Here is a 20,985-nt window from a genome sequence, read left to right on the forward strand (position 1 = left end):
AAGGACAATAAACATTGTTTAAACCTTAATCTCATTAGATTTGACTCAGAGGGTCAATTATACACACACTTAGTTGAGTATAGAAAGCTGTCTTAGAGTGAATTAATAAAAGGGATGGCAAAAATAGTAGAAGAAAAAAAGAGAATGGAAGAGCAGGATAGAAGGGAAAGCGGATTGAAGAAGACACTAGTCAGAAGCAAAATACTAGAGAGAAGAGACAGAATGAAAAGAGAAAAAGAAAGTATAAACAACGGAGAAAATAGGATGGAGGGAACTACACAGTGGATAATCATAACTGTGAATGTGAAAGGGATGAACTCTCCCCCAAAATGGAAGTGGATAGCAGAGTAGATTAAAAGCCAGAATCGTATAGTATGTTGTTTACAAGGAACATATTTGAAGAAGAGAGATACACACAGAGTAAAGATAAAAGGCTAAAGCAGAATATATCATAATTCAGCTGAAATTAAAAAGAAAAAAAGTAGGATAGCAATTCTGATCTCAGTCAAAGCAAAAACAAAAATAGAACCAATTGCAAATATAAGGAAGCTAAATTTTCCTAAAGGTTACCCGAGACAATGAAATAATATCAATACTAAACATGTATGCACCAAGTAGCATATCATCCAGATTCTTAGAGAAGTTAAGTGAATTACAGAAAAAAATAGACAGCAAAATTATACTAAGGGGAAACCTCAACCTTCCTTTTTCAGAATTAGATAAATCTAATCATAAAATAAACAAGAAGTTGAGGATGAATAGAATATTAGAAAATTTGAAGAAAATTGAGAATAGAAGGGAATATATCTTTACATCGTCATATACATACCATGTTGATGCCTTCCTTCATAATTTTACTTGGCGTCATTCTTCCCTCCTTCCTCTTTTCTATCCATGTTTATTTGTTTCATCCATAATTATTTGTTTCAAGCCTACTTTAAGCTCTACTTCTTTCATAAACCTCTTGTAACTTCTCCAGTCTCCACAGTGTTCTATCCTTCTACTGTACTACATAACATGTCTTTACAGTGCATTAGGCACTTAGCCTAACTCAGGAGCTCTTGAGTTTTTTATATCATAGTGACCTTTGGCATCCTGGTGGAGCCTATTTTACTTTCACAGAATAATTTTTAAATGTACAAGATTGCACACAATGCACAATGAAACTACTTATATTGAACTACATTATCAACATATTAATTAGAAGAAAACAGGTTTATAGACCCTCTGATTTAGATTGACTTGTTATTTCACCTTTTCCCATTAATATTTTTAATTTTAAAAATCATCTAAGTTTAAAAATAATAAAAATGCCATTTGTTTTTTAAAATTTTGGAATCATTTCCCAACATGCTCTCCTGTTGTATTTTCCCTTGTCACAGAAGAATTTAAGCAAAAAAGAACTACAAAGCAATTGTGTTTGACAATATGTTCAACAGAATTTAAGCATTGTTTCCTATTTCTCTAAGAGAGGAAGGTATACTTTTCCCTCTTTTTTCTGGGACCAAGATTAAGCATTTTAATTAACCCAGGTTTGTTGGCCTTTTAATGTTGTTTTCATTTGCATTATTGTAGTCATTATGCATATTGTTTTCTTGGTTCTACTCTCCTCCTTATGCATGCATTTGTACATGTTTGTATAGTTCTCTGAATTCATCATATTTATAATTTCTCAGAATGAAACTTTGATTTCTTAAGAAACTCTCTTTCCCAAAGCATATCAGTACCTACTCTGATGTGATGAAGATTAGGGAATTGCCTATTGGGCCTTGAGAGATTCAGTGATTTACACAGGGTCACACAGTCAATATGATAGAAGTCATACCTGATCTTTTTGTCTTCTTGACTCCAAGACTGCTTTCTATCTAGTATATTACAACTCCTTCTCCATCATTTCTTAATGTGTACTAATATTCCATCCATATGCCATAGTTTGTTCAGCCATTACCCCCTATTAGTGAGCATCTACTTTGTTTCCACGCTTCTATGACCATTAAGGGAGATGCCATATCCATTTTTCAAACTTAAGTTTTCTATCATTGGCCACCTTGGGGTTCTGTGTTTTGCATGTGTATATTGCACATCTTCCAACTCAAATGTAAGCTCCATAAAAGCTGTGACTATACATGGGCCCCAGGGTAAACATGTAGTAAGTTCTAGGTAAAGATTTATAGAATGGATGCATTTGCTACTGTCTTTCTCAATGTACAAGTTTGAACAGAGTTTACAATATCCCAAAAATCTGGTTCTATTTCTTTTTGTTTTTAAGTCCTGGTTCTTAGATAAATATCCAAATCAAAAACCAAGAATAGTAAGAGACATGTTCATGAACATTTATTCTATCCCCACTCTCCATCTGATTCTAGCTCTTTTAATAAATTTGCTTTTCCATATGACCAGATGAATATAGGACCCAAATTCACTCACAGAAGTTTCACATTTCCACTTTCTTTAGTGTTTAAGAGTTCTTAGTGCACTGAACAATATTAGTACAAATGAGTACCTCAGTTAGGTTATAGAAAGCTCAGGCAAATATGGAAGTCTCTTCTTCATTTTTTAAAATTTTCAATAGTATTTTATTTTTTCAAACACATGTAAAGATAGTTTTCTACATTCATCTTTTGAAGTCTCATTTTTTAGACCTGGTATGATACTACTCTGGAGGAAATCCCTGCTTCAGAGAGCTAGTTAATAATTGGGTAATCAAATTAGCATCATTGTGTCTAAACTAGACTGGGTGCTTGTTCTTTGTCCCCTAGCTAGGTAATATATTTTTAAAATAATATTTTATTTTTTTCCAATTGCATGTTAAAACAATTTCTAATATCAAAAAAAGTTTTGAGTTCTAAATTTGATCCTTTCTTCCCTCCCTTCCTTGAGATGGTAAGCAATCTGGAATACGTTAGACATGTGCAGTCATCTAAAACATTCCCATGAAGACTCAAGTGAAAAAAAAAAAAGAAAGAAGGAGGAAGGAATAGAGGGAGGGAGGGAGAGAAAAAAGGAGAAGGAGGAAAAAACAAAGAGAAAAATAGTATATTTCAGTCTGTATCAGTATCAGTTCTTCCTCTGGAGACATGTAGTATGTTTCATCATGAGTCCTTTGGGATTGCCTTGGATTATTGTATTGATGTATTGATTCACAGTTCTTTATCATTCCATATTGCTGTTACTGTGTACAATATTTGGGTTCTGTTGACTTTATTTGCATTAGTTCATGTAAGTTTTTCCAAGTTTTTCTAAAATCACTCTCCTTGGAAAGGTACCCTCATATGCAAAAATGTTTGAGGCAAGCTCTTTTTGTAGTGGCAAGAAACTGGAAGCTGAGTGTATGCCCATCAGTTGGAAAATGGCTGAATAAGTTATGGTATATAAATGTTATGGAATATTATTGTTCTATAAGAAATGACCAACAGGATGATTTCAGAGAGGCCTGGGAGACTTATAGGAACTGATGCTAAGTGAAATGAGCAGAATCAGGAGCTCATTGTACATGGCAACAGCAAGATAATTCATTGATCAATTCTGATGGACATGACTCTTCTCAACAATGAGAAGATTCAGGCCAGTCCCAATGATCTTATGATGATGAGAGCCATCTACACCCACAGAGAGGTCTGTGGAAACTGAGTGTGGATCACAACATAACATTTTCAATTTTTTATTGTTTTTTGCTTGAATTTTATTTTCTTTCTCATTTTTTTCTTTTTGATCTGATTTTTCTTGTGTACCAAGATAATTGTATAAATATGTATGCCTATATTGAATTTACATATATTTTTACCATGTTTAACATATATAGTGTTACTTGCCATCTAGGAGAGGGGATGAGGGAAGGAGGGGAAGGAAATTGGAGCACAAGGTTTTGCAAGGGTAAATGGCAAAAAATTATACATGCATACATTTTGAAAATAAAAAACTTCAATAAAAATAATAAAATAAAATCACCCTCCTCATCATTTCTTATCACCAATATTATTCCATCACAAACACATAGCATAATTTATTCAGTCATTCCTCAATTGATGGGCATCTCTTCAATTTCCAATTCTTAGTCACTACAAAAGAGTTGCTATAAATATTTTTGTACAAGTAGGTTAATTTCCTTTAAAAAAATATCTTTAGGATATAGGCCTAGCAGTGGTATATTGCTATATCAAGTGATATGCACAGTTTATAGCCTTTTGGGCATAAATCCAAATTGTTCTGCAGAATGATTGGGTCAGTTCACAACTCTAACAATAATGCATTAGTTTCCCAGTTTTCTCACATTCTGTCCAATAATTATCATTTTTATTTTTTATTTAATTATATGTTTTATATTATATAATTTATTATATATTATTATTATTTATTTATCCAATCTGATACATATGATATGGTACCTCAAAGATTGTTTAATTTGCACTTCTCTGATCATTAGTGATTTAGAGCAATTTATATTTTTATATTTTTAAAATATATATTTTATATCCACTATATAAACCATATATTATATTTTAAGAAATATAAATATACATAGCTTTGATTTATTTATCTGAAAATTTACAGACTGTATTTCGGTCCTCAGTCTTCAGTTTACTTTGGTCTTGCTTCTCATCTATCACCATGGCTGAGTCTTCAGGAATTTTCCCTCTTGAGCATATTGAGTGTAGGAAGACTATAAGCAGGAGAGAAACTTGTATGATTTCAGAATGGGGATTGTGCTCCACAGGGGAAAAATTCTTTACTCAAGGATACACCCATGGTAATGAGAAAGAATTTAAGGGGTAAGCACAGGGGATTTATTGAAATCACAAGTTGCAAGCCAGATTCACCAGGGATCCTGAGAACCTTTGTTTAGCTAACACGGGATGAGAACTGAATTTAGGCATGGGGACTGTCATGAAACATCCTAGTCTACCAGGAGTCTGGGCTATTTGCTTTTGTTAATGTCTGGAGTCATAGTGATGAAGATACAGCAAGAATCAGGAGGGAGAATGAAATAGCAATCACTGCCATAAAAGAAACTTATCTTGACCAATATGTCTGAGACAAATCATCACATTAACAATTTCTGTCCTTCCTAATAGTGACTCTGGGCTTACTTTCCCAACTATGGTGACTGTTGTGAATGCTTTTCTTGGTTTATGCCAAGATCCTTGGCATAAAGTTGGCCACCAAGGTGAATTCTTGTTGACTCTCCTCTTAGATCACAACTTGGACCAAACCATCTCCCAAAGGGTTCCCTGTTTATTGACATTATTTCCTTCACTAGACAGAAGATAATAATTCAACAACTAAGGTTGACAAAAAAGGAAGTCACTCAGCTGATATTCTTAAATATGAATTGTGGATGGGGTTAGGGATGCTTTTATAAGGATCTAACTAGTGTGGGGGGGAACCATTAACTCTCCCTTAGAGAGCCTGTGCTAAAATGCTGAATTATGTCACTAAATTTCTCTTTATATAAAATGAGGAGGTTCTACTAGATGATTTCTAAGAACCCTTCCAGTTCTGAATCCATTTCTTTTGTTTCTTTACTTATTTTTTTTCTCTTACAAATTTTCATTTGGTTTTTATAAATCATTTCTAAATTTCTTTTTAAAATTCATACTTCATCTCTTCCAGCAATTCCAGTTAGACTTGTATCCAAGCTGTGTTTTTTCTTTGTTTTTAAAGCTGTTTTTCTTTGAAGTATTGTCTGTAGATATTTTGGAGTAATTCACTTCTTGTAGATTTATGTCTTTGGCATCCCTACACCACAGTAGTTCTTTATGTTGGGTTTTAAAAATTTGTTTATTCTTCTAGCCTACTGTTTGGTTCTCATGTTAAGGGTAAGCTCGGTGTATTTATAGGGGAAATGTGTGGTCTGATTCCTTGATTCCTTCTGCTGCTTTATTGAAGTACTGATTGTTATATTATTCCAGGATTTGGGGGGCCAGCTCAGATTGGTGAACTGAATATTTTCAGTGTTCCCAAAATGGTGTGATCTGGAGCAAAGTCTGATTGCTACCCTCCTTGTCTGAACTTAGCAAGTTCCAGATCCAAGTTTGGTTCTGAATAATATTCCTCTGGACTTAGCTCTAGTTGAAAGTTCCAGTAAACTGCTGCTGGACTCAGACACAACCCATCAGCTAAAAAGCTTTTAGATTGGGAATAACAGAACTGAAGACCCTTCTCATGGTAGGGAATTCCTACACTGATTACTCCAGTGTAGGCTGCAGCCTGGATTGGAGACAAGAAATGAGATCTCATTTCATTCTTGGGGTCAGAACCACAATTTACCTATTGCTTGCTTCTTAACTTTTTTTCTTGTTCACTTCAAATCTCCCCACCATATCCCAACTCCTCCTCAGTCTGCCTTGGATCTGTGATCTTGAACTGGAATCATATCAAAAAGGTCATCAGTTGGCACGTTTTTTTTTTCCTGTGTCCTGAATAAGGTCATGGTAGCTCTGATCCAAACTTAGTACATAGTCTCATTCTCTTACTACTCTTGAGTACTGGGATGCTCTGAATACATTTTCTTGGCTGGATCTCCACCTCCACCCCCAGCATCCAAAAATCTCTGAGTGTCTAAGCCAAGCTGGGATGAAAAAATTTTTCACTGTGATTTTTTCCCTTGGATTTTCCAATAAAGATTTGATCTGGTGTATTTTCTAGAACTTTATGGATAAGGTGTATTGGAAGAATCGGATTACACTTCTTCACAGATTCTCTGCCATCTTGGCTCTGTCCTCTCAATCTGATTCTTTTTCATTACTAATTATTTTTTGTTACATCTCACATCCACTGTGTATTTCATTCTCCTCTGGCAGATGCTTAATTAAAAAAAAAAATAGAGACCAGTGTTTTATTATTCATTACCATATAATGATATGTATAGGTTTCTAGTATTAAAAAGATGGGACTTTGCCTCCTGGAGAATTTTGGAGTTGTTTAAAGGAACTTTGTTGTTTCAGCAGCCCAGCTTATTCTTTTCCTCCTATTTGATTATAGTACTAACTCATTGTTCTGTTTAATAATGAGCTTAGCTCATCATCCATTTTCAGTTTCTGTCAAAGATACAAGAATGTACACATGCTACATTTATAGAGGTATATGTAGAACTATATAGAAGTATATATGTGGATGTATATGTGGATGTAATATCTCTTCAGCCTTGGTATTACACAATTGTGACATTCTACTACTCTAATTGAAGGATGGAGCCATAAGTTCCAAACTTCCATTTAAGAGAACTTAGCTCAAACACTTCCTTCTTACCTGTTTTCTCTATTTTGAGACTTCTTTGACCATGGTACTTTCATCTAGTACATTTTTCTCTCCATCTTGCCCCTACTCCCCAATCTCCACTGCTTTTCAGCTTCCTTTTGTGTTTTGCTTTCCTCCATAAGATTGTAAACACCTTGAAGGGAGGTACTCCCTTTCTTTTTTCCATATTTATAATCTTCAATACTTAGCAGAGTGTCTGGCACACAGTAGGTGATTAATAAATGTTGACTGAAATGTCCATATATTCATAGATGTGCATATACTTACAGAGGAGCTTGATAACTTCCCTTGGACAATAAAGATTTTTCATACCTCTTGTTTTTCTCCTCTCTATCAAGAACCTCATTGACCATCCAACATTGCTTTGAGGAAAAACTCAGTTCCTGGGCATTTTCCCCTCAGATGATTATTTTCTTATATAGATGATTAGACTAAAATATTTTGAGTCATTCCTGATCTTACTCAGGAGGCTCTGCAATGTTCTAATGCTTGACATAAGCAGTATCTTATCTGTGAACAGTTGGAGTATTTAGAAGATCACACTATAAAGGTAGGTGGGGCTATTAAAGTGGAATTTTTCCTTTCCTAGAAAGGTAACTGAGATTTTGGAGAGTCAGGAAAATTCCATATTAATTACTAGTCAAATAGTTTCCTTACCCCTGACCCAGAGTGTGATGTCAATGATTCTAGTTCTTTTTTTTATTTAAACATGTTTAGGGGAAGGATATGAGTGCTGAGGTCATTTCTATGGGCCTAAGCAGGACTATGATTGATAAGCATGAACAGTAACTAAAGACACCCTGAAGGAGAAGCCAGTTATCAATTAGGACAATTGTCTCTTGAAGGCTTGTTTTCCAACAAAGCTGAGTTTTCTGTTCGGCTTGTGTTGATAAAGGTCAGTAGATCACCAGTTAGTTGGATAGTTGGTTAATTAATTAAGAGATTTTTTTAAAATCTGAAATGCTCCATTTGGTTGAATTGTGGCTATCTTCTTTCCCTATCCTCTATTTGCATTTCCCACCAAAATGATCAAAAGAAATAAAACATGCCTTTTGAATGAAATAAAAAAAAAAACAACCCTCCCATTAAAAAATGGAGTCTTTTGCTAGATTTGAAATCAATTAGTCAGTAGGGTTTTTTATTAATCAATCATGTAAGTAATTAAAAATATTGATTAATGGCATACAGCAGTGAGTACCAGATGCAGCCTCTAACTATCTTCCCACCCCCATTATATTACTACAGTGGATTTGTAAAGCAGGAGAAAAATGACACTTTCAGTGTTAAAAGGTCCAGTTCTTTGTCATTCCTTCACCCAGAGAAAGAATAAACTACCTTGTGGAGGAGCTATCAGTAATGAAATGAACCACATATCAGTGTTTCCCTTGTGTGAACTCAGGGTGTCCATCATATCTGGTTCTTGGCAAAATAGAAAAGTTGGCTAAGTTTGTATTCTGAACCTCTAGCCTACCCTTCTCATACTCAGTGACAACTCCTCCCTACTAATCACCCTATTGACCATCCAACATTGCTTTGAGGGAAAACTCCGTTCTTGGGCATTTGCCCCTCAGTGTGTATGTGATTTACTGGCTTCCCTCTCCTGGAGTGACATGTTTAGATCTCATATTTCACAGAAGCATAAAATCTAGAAGAGACCCTTAGGGATCATTGTGTCCAATTCCCTTATTTTCAGATGAGAAACTTGAAGCCTTAAAGGGTGAAGGTCTTATGCATGGTCACAAGGTAATATAATGGTGATGAAAAGTCTAGAATGCAGTTCTCTTGATATATCTTTTCTCTTCTCCAGGCTGTCTAGCTATTCAATATATAATTGGAATAATAAGAAGCTCCTAGCCTAGGGTTTGGAGGTTAGGTGTCCCATTGAGTATGAATAGAGATAGGCCTTGGGCCACTTTCCTTATGAAAGTTAGACAACAATCTTTTTTTTTTTTTTTGGTTGTATTGGTCCCTACAATGGGACAAGGGTTTAGGGGCAAGGGAAATAGAAATAATGTCCCTTTGCCAGAGAGGAGGAATAGCTCACTCAATAGATTTCAAGGAATGATTCTACCTCCTGTCAAATATTTGGGAATTCTTCAAACACTCTCTCTCTCTCTCTCTGTCTCTCTCTCTCTCTCTCTCTCTCTCTCTCTCTCTCTCTCTCTCTCTCTCAGAAATCCATAGGAGAGAGAATCTCACTTTCTCAGCACCAACCACAACCTTAAGCCCATAGCAGTGACAATATATGCTGCTTTCCTAGGTGAACCTGGGATTGGATTGCAAGCTTCTGACTGTCTCTTCTGCTTTATAGTTGATGGAGCCAGGAGATATATAGCATATTCTGGAAAAACCTTTAACCAAGAGTTGGCTAGGTATTTGTTTGTTTGTTAATAAAGACAGAAACAAGACCTTTCTTTCCTATGTCCTGCCATCAAAGATTCAATAAGAGGACACTGGGCTAAATTATTTTAAGCCTTAAATGGCATGTACCTAATTTTTTTTAACATTTAGGAAATCTTCTTGGTCATAAATTTGTTGATTATATTTATATCCAGGATCTGTCCACTTTGCCTCTATTATGTATTTGGACCAACTTTTGAACTACTCCTTGGATTGCAGCATTTCCAATTCAGTCTTTTGCTTAGAAAGACCAAAGAATATTCAGCTTTATTGTGAGACATGTTGAGAAAATTATCTGACAGGTTCCTTCAACCTCTGATATATGAATTCCCAGGAGAGTGAAAATCACTCAGAAGATTCTGTCAAGGATATGGTTGTTTTTAACCTTGTTCATCAAAGTCAATATCATTTAGCCCTTAAATGTTCTTTGTATATAAGACCTCGGGCAGCTTGCAACAGAACCTGGATCCCAAGCCTTTTCTAGAAACACAAATACATGTGTAGAGAAAGCTGCCTAGGAAATGCTAGCTCCTCTCAGGGCCACTTTACTCTGCCATGGATTGTTTTCACCTGGCTCACTTGCTCCCTCTCCTGGCAAGACAACCGGTCCTGTTGCCATAAAACATTATTAATAATAAATTTAATATTAAAATGAGCTTAATAATAATAAATAAAATTTAAATAAATTAATGAATTGAGTTACCCTTAGCAGAAAATCCTTTCTTTGCCTTACCCTTTGCCTAAAAGCCGCTTCCGAATAAGAGAAAGGCAGGATGTATTCATTTGGGATTAAGGGTGTTAAAGCTGTAATTTTTGCTTTTCCATTCCAGCAGCCCAGAGGCCCTGACTAGAAGTCTATGGTATAAAAGGGTAATTGAGTCAAGGAAGGAAACTAGCTAAGGAAGGTACTCTAGCTAATAGATTTATGGGCACACTTCATGTTTCCTCTTCCCTTCTCCACTCCAGGAAGATGAATGATGGCAGGAAGATCATGAGGGATTCCCCACCTGAAAAGACAAGTGGATATAGCCACTCCACAAATTGAGATAGGTACTGGACTTATCCTTTTATTTGCTTTATTAATCTCCCTTATGAAGAATTCCTTCTTCCAAAATAGGTCAATACCTCTCTATAATTTATAGTTTTAGAGAATTGTTAAGAATGCTAAGAGGTTAAGGGACTTGCCCAGGGTGATATAACTACAAAGTGTCAGAAAGGAGACCTATTTAAGCTAGATTGATAAAAGAGGTTTATTATTGGGTTTCGAAGTAAGGAGATAGGTGAAGGTAGAGACAAGGAGGGTACCGGACAGAGGATCCAGTGGACAGAGGGTCTTCACATGGTTAGCATGTTTGGAATCTCTGCAAAGAGGGTGTGTTCCATTTATAATGGGAGACTTAGCTAGAGGGGCTTTTGGGTATAGCCCCAAAGTTGGCTCAGATCCCGATGGGGGCAGGGACAGGTCCCCATCTTCTATTAGAATACAAAAGGACCAGGATTTGTAAATTAAAGGGTAATTACATTAACTAGAAAGGGGTAGGAATCTTAAAGAAAGGAATCTTTCCCACATCACCATGGCATCATATCCTGATGTCTTGGTCGTCTTCGAGAGTGAAGAACAGATAACAACAACCATATGTGTACTCACATACTGGAATCAGAGCATCAGGATTCAAATCTAATATTGCCACCTGTATGATTCTGAGTGGTCACTTAATCCCTCTGGAGTTTTTCTCATTAGAAAAATACAGGGCTTGGACTTTGAGATATCTTTCAGTTCTAGTTCCATGAATCTATGAAGGGTCCAATGTCATATCATGGTTTATTCAAACCTGTTCCTTCTAGTTCTAAATCTAAAACTAATATGAACTTTCTAATCCTCAATCTCTGTAGTCTTCCTCTGTAGCACAGCCCTTGGATCATGATGAGCCATACTATAATGCTCATCCATTGCTATAAGCCCAACTCATTTTAACTTAAAAATTTGTGTTTGTGCTCCTTCTAACTCAGACTCCAGTTATTCTACCCTGAGCAAGATGGCCCTTCATTTTTTTGTGATGGTTGCCTTATCACTAATGTTTATCAATTCTTGGTCTTTGGAAGTACCTTTTCCCTTAATATGCTAATATCACTGGAACTTTTTTACTTTATTATATGATTCTCTAAAAGTCCTCATGTGGGGCAGAGGCCTCTATTGGAGGGTAGTACAGAAAAAAAAATCAGGGAAACAGATATTTTTGGTTTGTCTTTTTTATTTTTTAAAAATCAGGTTGCTCTTTCTCAGATGGAATTTGCAGCTCCAGATCAGCTCTGTTTGCTCAGACTTGCTGACATTTCCATGATCTTTTATTAAAAAATCCGATTAACCTGCTGAGAAAGCAGGATGTTTGTCCAAAGCTTATGGAGTCTCCCTTCTTGCCCATCCTGTGTTGAAGCCTGGGTAACATCAGGTTTGCAGTGGCAGGGCACTTTCTTTTGAGGACTTGGTTTCCTTTTTCATAAACAGAAATAATACTCTCTGAGTGGAGAGTGGAGTATGTCCAAAGAAGAAAGATCCATTCCCTCTGAAGATTTGTACTAAGCAATTCAGTCATAGAAAGAGTCTTAGAGATCCTTTTCTCCTCCTCATCTTGCCTTTTTATGTAATCTATAATCTGTTGATCCCTTTTAGAAAAAGGAAATGGGTATTGCAAAGTAGGAGAGATAGCAGTCAAATTAGAGATGTCCTGTACTTTTCCCCCATTCTTCATTAGTCTGAGATCTAACTAATAGAATTTTTGGAATATCTTCTCATTATTTATTTCCAAGGATGCTTACTGAGTATACATTTTCCCCAGGATAAACTGATCTACTTCTATTCCAGAGCAACAGAAACTATTACTGAGCTTTGTGTATGTGTGTGTGTGTGTGTGTGTGTTCTTGTAAAACTGATTGTTTGAATTGCTACTAGTTTAAGAGCATTTGATAAACTAATTTCTAGTTTTACAAAAATGAAGTTATTGGGCACTCTTTGAGGAATGGTCTAAGATCCTTGCAGCCTCAGTGAAAATTCTAATATCACAGTGCTGGTGGATCTGAGAAAAGGAGGGCTTTATCTGACTCAATAGGCAGCAGAATCATCAACTTCAAGGACTATAGTTCATATTTTTCTTAAGTCTTATATAATTTATATAAACTCAAGGCATCTCTGACTCTGACATAATGAAATTAATCACTTTTACTCACATGAATGACCCCAAGAGCCAATATTTCAACTTGGAGACAGATTAGTGAAATATATGTATATGCCTGTATAAATAAATATCTAACACTTTCTCTCCCTCCCCCACCTCTCCATTTTGGGTACACAGTCTCTAGTATTTCACTAGAGGAATGCTCATATTAATTGGCACTGAGTTCATGTAGAGACTGCTGACACAATTAGTCATAATAATAATAAAAAGAAATCCACATTTCTGCAGGAAGTGAAAATGCTATTGGAATTTTAATAATGGCTCTATCTTACTTCCCATGAATGATTAACTCAAGTGGATTTCAGACCTGAGATGGCACTTCATCCACTCAAGACCCATAGGAAAACTGCAAGAACTAAGCAATAAAAGCTATTCAAACATCAGAAGTGACAACTGGCTGATGTAGAAGACATTGAACAGGGAATTAGGGATGAACTCAGGCCGGTACCTCAGAGTCTTTATATGTAGCATCCTGCCATTCTTTAGAAAATGGAAGTTTGGACTATACTGACCCTTCAGCTTCCATATTCTCTGTGCCTTTTGCTGATATTCTCTTTTGGGGCTGATCCAGACCAAATCAGGCTTATAGAATGTCAGAGCTAGAAGGATCTTTAGAAACCACATAGCCAATTTTTTATAAAAATTATAGCAAACAATAATAAAAATGAGAAAGGTTAAATGACTTAACAAGAAGCCGTTGGAGGATCTGGTTATGTTTAGTCTGGCGAAGAAAAGATTAAAGATGGAGAACAAGGTCTCGGCTAGAGTTCATGCATTTAAGTGGTATTGTGAAAGAGGATGAGCCTTGGTCTGCTTGGCACAAAAGCAAAGACCTGGAGCAATAGCTGAGGATACATAGAGGAGCAGAGGAGAGTAGCAGAGAAGCACGTCTCATTTTGATATTTTTTTAAAAGCTTCCTAACAATCAGAACTATCCAGTGATGGAATGAGTTGACTTGGTAAGTAAATGGGTCCATCCCACCTTTGCCACCTATAGAGGTCTTCAGGGGAAATCTGAATGACCACTTGTTAGGCATGTTGTAGTGGGAATCAACTCTTGGTTTCTTTGTGTATAGTTTGCTCAAGGTCACACACAGCTGATCTAGAGGTAAATATTTGGTCTAGGATCTTTCTACCATTCCATGATGCCTCCCTAATTAAAATTTTTTGATATTAAGTCAAAGAGTTCTAAATAGGTATGGGGTCCCAGATCTGTCACTGAATGAGAAGTTCAATTAATGTTAACTGTTTGAACATGGTGAAAAGAATCATAGGAGGATCCTTGATTGGGTCCTATGTATCATCAGCACTAGTACTGGTTTCTAGGAGGGCATTAGATTTGGTATCTCCATGAAAAAGGTAAATAAGGGAGAAGTACCTAGGAATTTACTTTGGCTGGGATACTAAGGAAAAGAAAGGCTCAGATGTAGGAACCTGTGGGAAGAGTACTAGATTTGGGATCAGAGGACCTAGGCTTGAAATCTGACCACTTCCATAAATTTCTGGAAATACCTTAACCTATTTGAGCATCAGTTTCCACAAACAAAAAAGAGGATATTAGACTACATGAGGTCTGTGTCAGTTCTAGATCTCTTATTCTTTCCGTATAATCCTTAACTAAAGCTTTTGATTTTGTTTCTAAAATCAGAAATAATTTACCCAATGCCTGATTTGGGTCTAGGATGCCTTTGGAGGCAGTTGTCTGGATGTCTCAGTTTTGCTTTAAGGAGCATGTTGTTAGAGGCTCTTTGGGATGGATCACTAAATTACTAAAAGAAATAAAGTACAGAGGAAGGAGGAAACATATAAGAAGGCAATGTGGTTCTAGGTTCCAGTGTGCTGTTCTTATAGGTTCAGAATTGCTAGAGCTGATTCCTCTGTAATCTGAAGCCCTCTATTCATTTCAAAAGTAGGAGCAGAGATCAGACTGGCTTCATGCCCACAAGACACTTTTTCCTGGAATGAGGCATATAGAAATGACAGCTCTTCTGTCACTTGAATTTAAAATACTTGGGCATGTAAGCCAAAGGTTCAACCAAATTCCTATTTGTCCTTTCCAAAATCACCTTCCCCATGGCCTCAAAACCCGCTTTTCCCCAGTCAAATGAAACTCACCTTCAGAAACCTGTATCTTCAGGGCTTGCTTCCAGGTATCAAATCTTAAGGAAGACATTCTTTCTAAATAGCAGGAAGGCAATGAAGACCCAGATTGCTGTGCCTAACAAGTCCTGGGCAAGGGGCTCAGCATGAGAAGTAGGTGACTTCATCTCCCAGCTGAAAGGAAAATAGCCACCCAGGAGAGAGTGTCCAACGTAAACCAAGATGGAATTCATTCCTGTAACAAGAAGGTAGAGAGACTAGAGCTTTAATTTACCATCTAGTTCCTCCCTTTTCAAAGGCTCAGAGCCTCAAAGTGACAACAACTTCAGCATCACTTGTTTCTGCCCATCTGCAGGCCAAGGAAGAAAGGCCACAAGAGGAAGAGACTTCTGTAATCTAAATAGAATTTGGCCTCTATCAAACTTCTAAGGTGTGAAAAAAAAATAGATGGAGTTAAGTATTGGTTATTTTTTTAACTTTTAAAACTTAGAGTCAAAATAATTCTTTGACTATATGAAGGGCTGCTATAATAGTATGAGACATAAAAACATCCAAAATATTCATTTTGATGGGAAGCAAAACAAACAAACAAAACCCTAATAACACTAATGGGCCTGCTCAGTCACAGCAGGTACCAAAGCAGGAATCAAAAAGTTAGTTATTAGATGATTTTCAAGTCTGTCCTCTGAGAGTCTTTATTTTGGTGGTTTCTACAATACATGTGATTATCTTTTGCCATTATCCCTATTCTAATTTTCTTATTCATATCAGGAAAAGCTAGGCATTTAAAAGTGTGTGTGTGTGGGGGGAGGGGTTCCTAATTTGTTTCAGTAAAAATCTATTTGGAAATAGTCTTCCTTATGAATCTCTAGAAGGAATAGGCAGCATAAAGTCCTATGTCTAATTCACAAGGACTGTGAATTCTTAACATAATCCAATCCAATTCAATAAAACTCAAGAGTAAACACATAAACACACACATATTCTGGAATTTAGTTTCCTCATCTGAAAAATTAAAGGATTTAAATAAATGCCCTCTGAGATCTCTTTTAATTCTATAATTCCATCATCACACCTGGAGGAGATTTTAGAAGATCATCTACTCCAATCATCTTATTTTATACATGAGAAAAGTGAGAATGAGGGGAAAAGAAGGAAAATGACTTTTTTTAAGGTAATGAGATAGTTGGTACTTTGTGAACATGGGTTCTCTCATTACAAATTTAGCACTGTTTTTATATTCCCACATTGAGTTCTTTTACTGACTCCTTGGGTTCCTATTTCCTTTTTTTTTTTTTTTTGACTAGAATCATCTAGGTATGAGCAAGCAAATAGCCAGACACATGGCCAGTTCCTCTCACCTGTACTCTCCCCTGAGACTCTACTGTAATGCTGGACTCTTGCTTAAAGAAACTTACCAGTTCATTTGCTAAGCCTTTCCTGGCTTCTCGAGCCCTCAATGTGATAATATGATAGATCAGATATTCTATATTTTGATGCATTTATAATCTTATCTGTATGGTTGTTACCTCTATAACAATAAATTATTATCATTCTGATTTAGTAAATGTTCTTCATTATTTCTTGCGGCAAATTGCCTTCTGACTAACCTGGTGATAATCTTCTAAGAATTTAGCTAGACTTGTCCTAGGATGACAGACATAATTAGGCTCACACTCAAAACTATCCCAGGTTGTTAGGATCTACAAGAACTTCCAGTATTTGAAAATCCACAATCATATGTATACTTTGAAGAGGCATCAGAGGAAGACTTCCATGGAGATTATATCTTTCAACATTTTCAACAAAGAATGATTTTGTCTTATTTTGTTCTCCAATTATTTCACCTATGGAATGCAAACTCCTTGAAGGTTAGAACTGTTCCATTTTTGTCTTGGTATCCCTAGTGTCTAATATTGTCTTGCATATAATAAGCACTTAGTAAATATTTACTGAATTGACTTGGTTCTCCCCTTACAATTCCTCATTAAATTATAAACATCTACTGGGCCTATCTCCCAAAGAGATCTTAAAGGAGGTAAAGGGACCCACATGTGCAAAAATGCTTGTGGCAGCCCTTTTTGTAGTGGCAAGAAACTGGAAACTGAGTGGATGCCCATCAGTTGGGAAATGGCTGAACATGTTATGGTATATGAATGTTATGAAATATTGTTATTCTATAAGAAATGATTAGCAGGATGATTTAGAGAGGTCTGAAGAGACTTACATGAACTGATTCAAAGTGAAATGATCAGAACCAGGAGATCATTCATTGTACACTGCAATAACAATATTATATGATGATCAATTCTGATGGGCGTGACTCCTTCCAACAATGAGATAATTGAGATCAGTTTCAGTGATCTCATGATGAAGAGAGTCATCTATACCCAGAGAAAAGACTGTGGGAACTGAGTATGGATCATAACAATAACATTCTCACTTTTTTTGTTATTGTTCATTTGCATTTTGTTTTCTTATTCATTTTTTCTCCTTTTTGATCTGATCTTTCTTGTGCAACAAGATAATTGTACGAATATGTTTATATATATTGGATTTAAGATATATTTTAACATATGTAATATATATTGGATTACTTGCCATCTATAGGAGAGGGTAAGGATAAGGAGGGAAAAATTTGGAACAGGCTATGCAAGGATCAGTGTTGAAAAGTTATCTGTGCATATGTTTTGAAAATAAAAAGCTTTATAATAAAAAAGGAATGCTTTCAAAAAATAAATTATAAATATCTTGTGAGTAGGAATCATATAACATTTTTCTGTATCCTTTCTTTCCTTCCTGTAGTGTATAGTACAGTGCTGGATACAGAGTAACTATTCAACCCTCTTTTATTTGCATACAACAAGGATACAATCATATCAGTTTCATATGTAATATGTCCTATAGCCACAAAGCCTGGGAAATATTTTTTTCTTCATTTTCTTTAGTTTTTATATATTTCATGACATTCCAAGGGATAGAGAGGTGCTACCCATCAGATTTCGATTCTCCCCTAGAGATAGAATATTCTATTCAAGCTTACATGCATTTGATAAATAACCCCTTCAAAATCTCCCAAGATAATATCAAACTGGCTGGAAGTTTGACCTGTTCCCTTGGATTTTGTCCCTCTCTTTCTAGAGATGAGCAAATTTTTTACGTATGAACTGAAAATCATTGGATAATATATATAAGGCTTCCCAAAGAGAAATTCCTCACCATTTCCACAAATGATCTAGAGGAAGATCCCCATATTCCCATACTTTCCCCCTTGAAAATTACCTGGAAAAATAAAAGGACAGCCATTCCACCAACCATTCATATCAATGATGTAATACAACAGGCCCAGCAAGATGAAGGAGAAGCAGCTGGTAGTTGTGACAAAGGATAGAGACCTGGTGGAAATTAGAAGTAGAAATGTCAGATCCAGATGCTATCTGGGCTAGCAGGTCATACTTTAAATGTGAAATTACCTATACCCAATAACTCAAGGTTTGATCCAAATATGGATTAATCAGGTGCACACTGAATTTTTCCAGATATTGTTAGCCTTATTTCCTCTAATGATACCATTACTGTAATGCTAGACTCTTGCTTAAGAAAACTTAGCAGGCTTCCCATATTTTTTCCTTTTCTTGAAACTTTACTTATACCCTTCTGTCCACCTAAAATCTACTTTTCTACTTCCCCATTTTGTTTTACTGAAATCTGAAGGTCTATGTAAAAAACAAAAACAAAATAAAACACTCCCTCCCTATATTTCCGCCTGTCTCCATCCACCACTGAATATGATCTCTCTCTCTTTATAACTCTCTTTGATCCTATGCTTCTCATTACAGTTATTTGGGTCTCTTTTAACTCATTAATAGTTATATACTACTTAAGGGAAGGGATTTAAATGAATTTAATTAAATTTACAAGCATCAATTAATAGCCGACTATTTTTAAGACAGTGTTCTAGGTACTGGGGATTTTTTTTAAAAAAAGACAAAAATGAAATAGCTCTTACCCTCCAAAAATTAACATCCTATTAAAAGAGTACAATATCTGCACAAGTTGGTAAATGCAAAGCATACAAAACCATCCAAAATCATTTCAAGACTTAGATGAAATCAAGAAAGGCCTCTTCTAGGAGGCAGCACCCAAGGCATGCTGACAATTTTTTGTCTCACAAACTGCTTTGCATATAATAGATGATGAATGAATGAGTGAAAGAATGAATGGTGGGTATGAGGATCCTTACTGACACCGATCTCTAGATACCTGAAGCAAGTCAGGAAAAAGGATTTGAGAATTCAAAATATATGGTCTGTCTCCAAGCCTGAAAGTATAGCAGAGAGAGGAAAAGATCTACCTGTTAGGTTTGAGTCTGGCCTTGGATGTGGGAAATGTACTTTCTTTGATGAGGCTGGCAGTGCTTTGCAGCCATTAAGCAATAACCTGGCTCCTCTCCAGCTTGACTATATGTCATTTCATGGGGACCTCAGCAGCAGGCTGCCTTGGCTCTGATTTGCATCCACATGTTTTGTTCTTGCTACAATTCTCAGCTGGGAATGGTCATGATTATGTTCGTCTAGCACCATGATTTCCTGAGATGTAATTGGCTTCCTGCTATCTTGGGGAATGACCAATCTTTTACTAACAGGGGATTAAAGATTGCTAAATATAGGCAACACTTATTCATCAAAAGATTGTACATTTATGTAGGTATAAGTTTAGTGTAAGGACACACACAGGACTTTTTCAAATCCCAAGGTACTTTTACAACCATTATCCCATTTGACCTTCATGGTATCCTGTGTAAAATAGATTATTATCCCCAATTCAATAAAGGAGGGTATTGAGGCTCAAAAAATGTGAAGTCCATGCAGTGAGTTAACAACAGAGCCAAGACCAGATTCAAAGTCTTCTGATCCTTAGTTGGTATTATAACACCATACTGCCCCATAGAACATAGTTACTGAGGGCGTGATCTCTTTATCTCAATTAGAGGAACTGATGGGAGTCTCAGAAATTTGAATTTCTGGGGAATGAACAGTAAACCCATAATGTCCCAAGCACTTGCCTACTGCTATGTAATTAAGAAAGCACTTTCATAGATACAAAGAATATCCTTGTGAGGTAAACCAGGCAAGCATTATTACCCCCTTTTGCAGCTAATGGATCTTTGGGGAATAAGCACTTATCCTGTAAGAATCCCAAGTTTGCCCAATTTGGGAATGGGAATGCTATGGGAACTGGCTTCTCTCTGAGTCTGAAACTTTTCTGGGAAGAAGTGAGCAAAGAAAATAATGAAAGTCTTGTAGCATCTCCTTTAAGTTTCTCTCTCTCTCTCATAGACAATGCCAAACTTCAAAATTTCAATCATTTAAGGACCTCACGTTTTCTCTGTTTCTTATCCCCCCCTGTTCGGCCAGATGTTAGACAATTTTAATGACTTGGGTCTTGGAATAAAGGGGAGTTAAATGTACTTCCTGGGAAAGGGAATGGGGCCTCTCCCTGTTTGAAATCCAAGAGAGGGTAATTCTCCTTCCTCTTCCATAATTGGGGTCCGCTTCTTCTTGGGAGGGAAGTGGGGGACAGTGAAAGGATGTCATTTCCTAACCCATATGCCTCAGGAACAAAGGGACTTGTGGAACTTTCAGAAGGGGCCTGTCAGGGAGAATAGAACTACATCACAGGTTAAAGTCATGTTAGGGCCCAAACATATTTCATTACAACACTTACCCTTCTCTCTCTCTGGCTGCCAAAATATCTGTATAGAGCAAATGGCCCTAGTGGTTTCTTGTCAGTATGCATTAACACCTTCTTCCTTTCTGTAGCTCCTAAGAGGACCCATCATTTGCTTCCCATTACTTGCCTGATTCTATCCCTAGCTTTCCACTCTTCTCTAAGATGCAATGATCAGTTAATGTCCGAACTCTCCCAGAAGGGCCTTCACCAGCACGTGTGAGCCTCTCTCTGCTTCAGGCTTAGAGAACTTACATACTCCTCT

At 36.4% G+C, this 20,985-nt stretch overlaps 1 protein-coding gene across 2 annotated transcripts in view; it reads right to left on the reverse strand.

Moving 5' to 3' along the window:
• The window catches only part of LOC127551861 (heparan-alpha-glucosaminide N-acetyltransferase-like), a 428,410-nt gene that overhangs the window by 42,696 nt on the left and 364,729 nt on the right, over positions 1 to 20,985 (reverse strand). Inside the window, exons 17-19 of one of the 2 annotated variants that reach the window (XM_051981995.1) lie at positions 18,273 to 18,385; positions 15,006 to 15,225; positions 11,892 to 12,148 (exon numbers count right to left, since the gene is read on the reverse strand). In XM_051981995.1, coding sequence (XP_051837955.1) covers positions 15,044 to 15,225; positions 18,273 to 18,385 — 295 coding nt within the window. In that variant the 3' untranslated portion in view covers positions 11,892 to 12,148; positions 15,006 to 15,043. Of the gene's footprint in view, positions 1 to 11,891; positions 12,149 to 15,005; positions 15,226 to 18,272; positions 18,386 to 20,985 lie in introns of those variants that run through there. The other variant, XM_051981996.1, reaches the window with a different exon arrangement.

This window comes from Antechinus flavipes, chromosome 2 (assembly GCF_016432865.1).
Source record: "Antechinus flavipes isolate AdamAnt ecotype Samford, QLD, Australia chromosome 2, AdamAnt_v2, whole genome shotgun sequence".
NCBI lineage: Eukaryota > Metazoa > Chordata > Mammalia > Dasyuromorphia > Dasyuridae > Antechinus > Antechinus flavipes.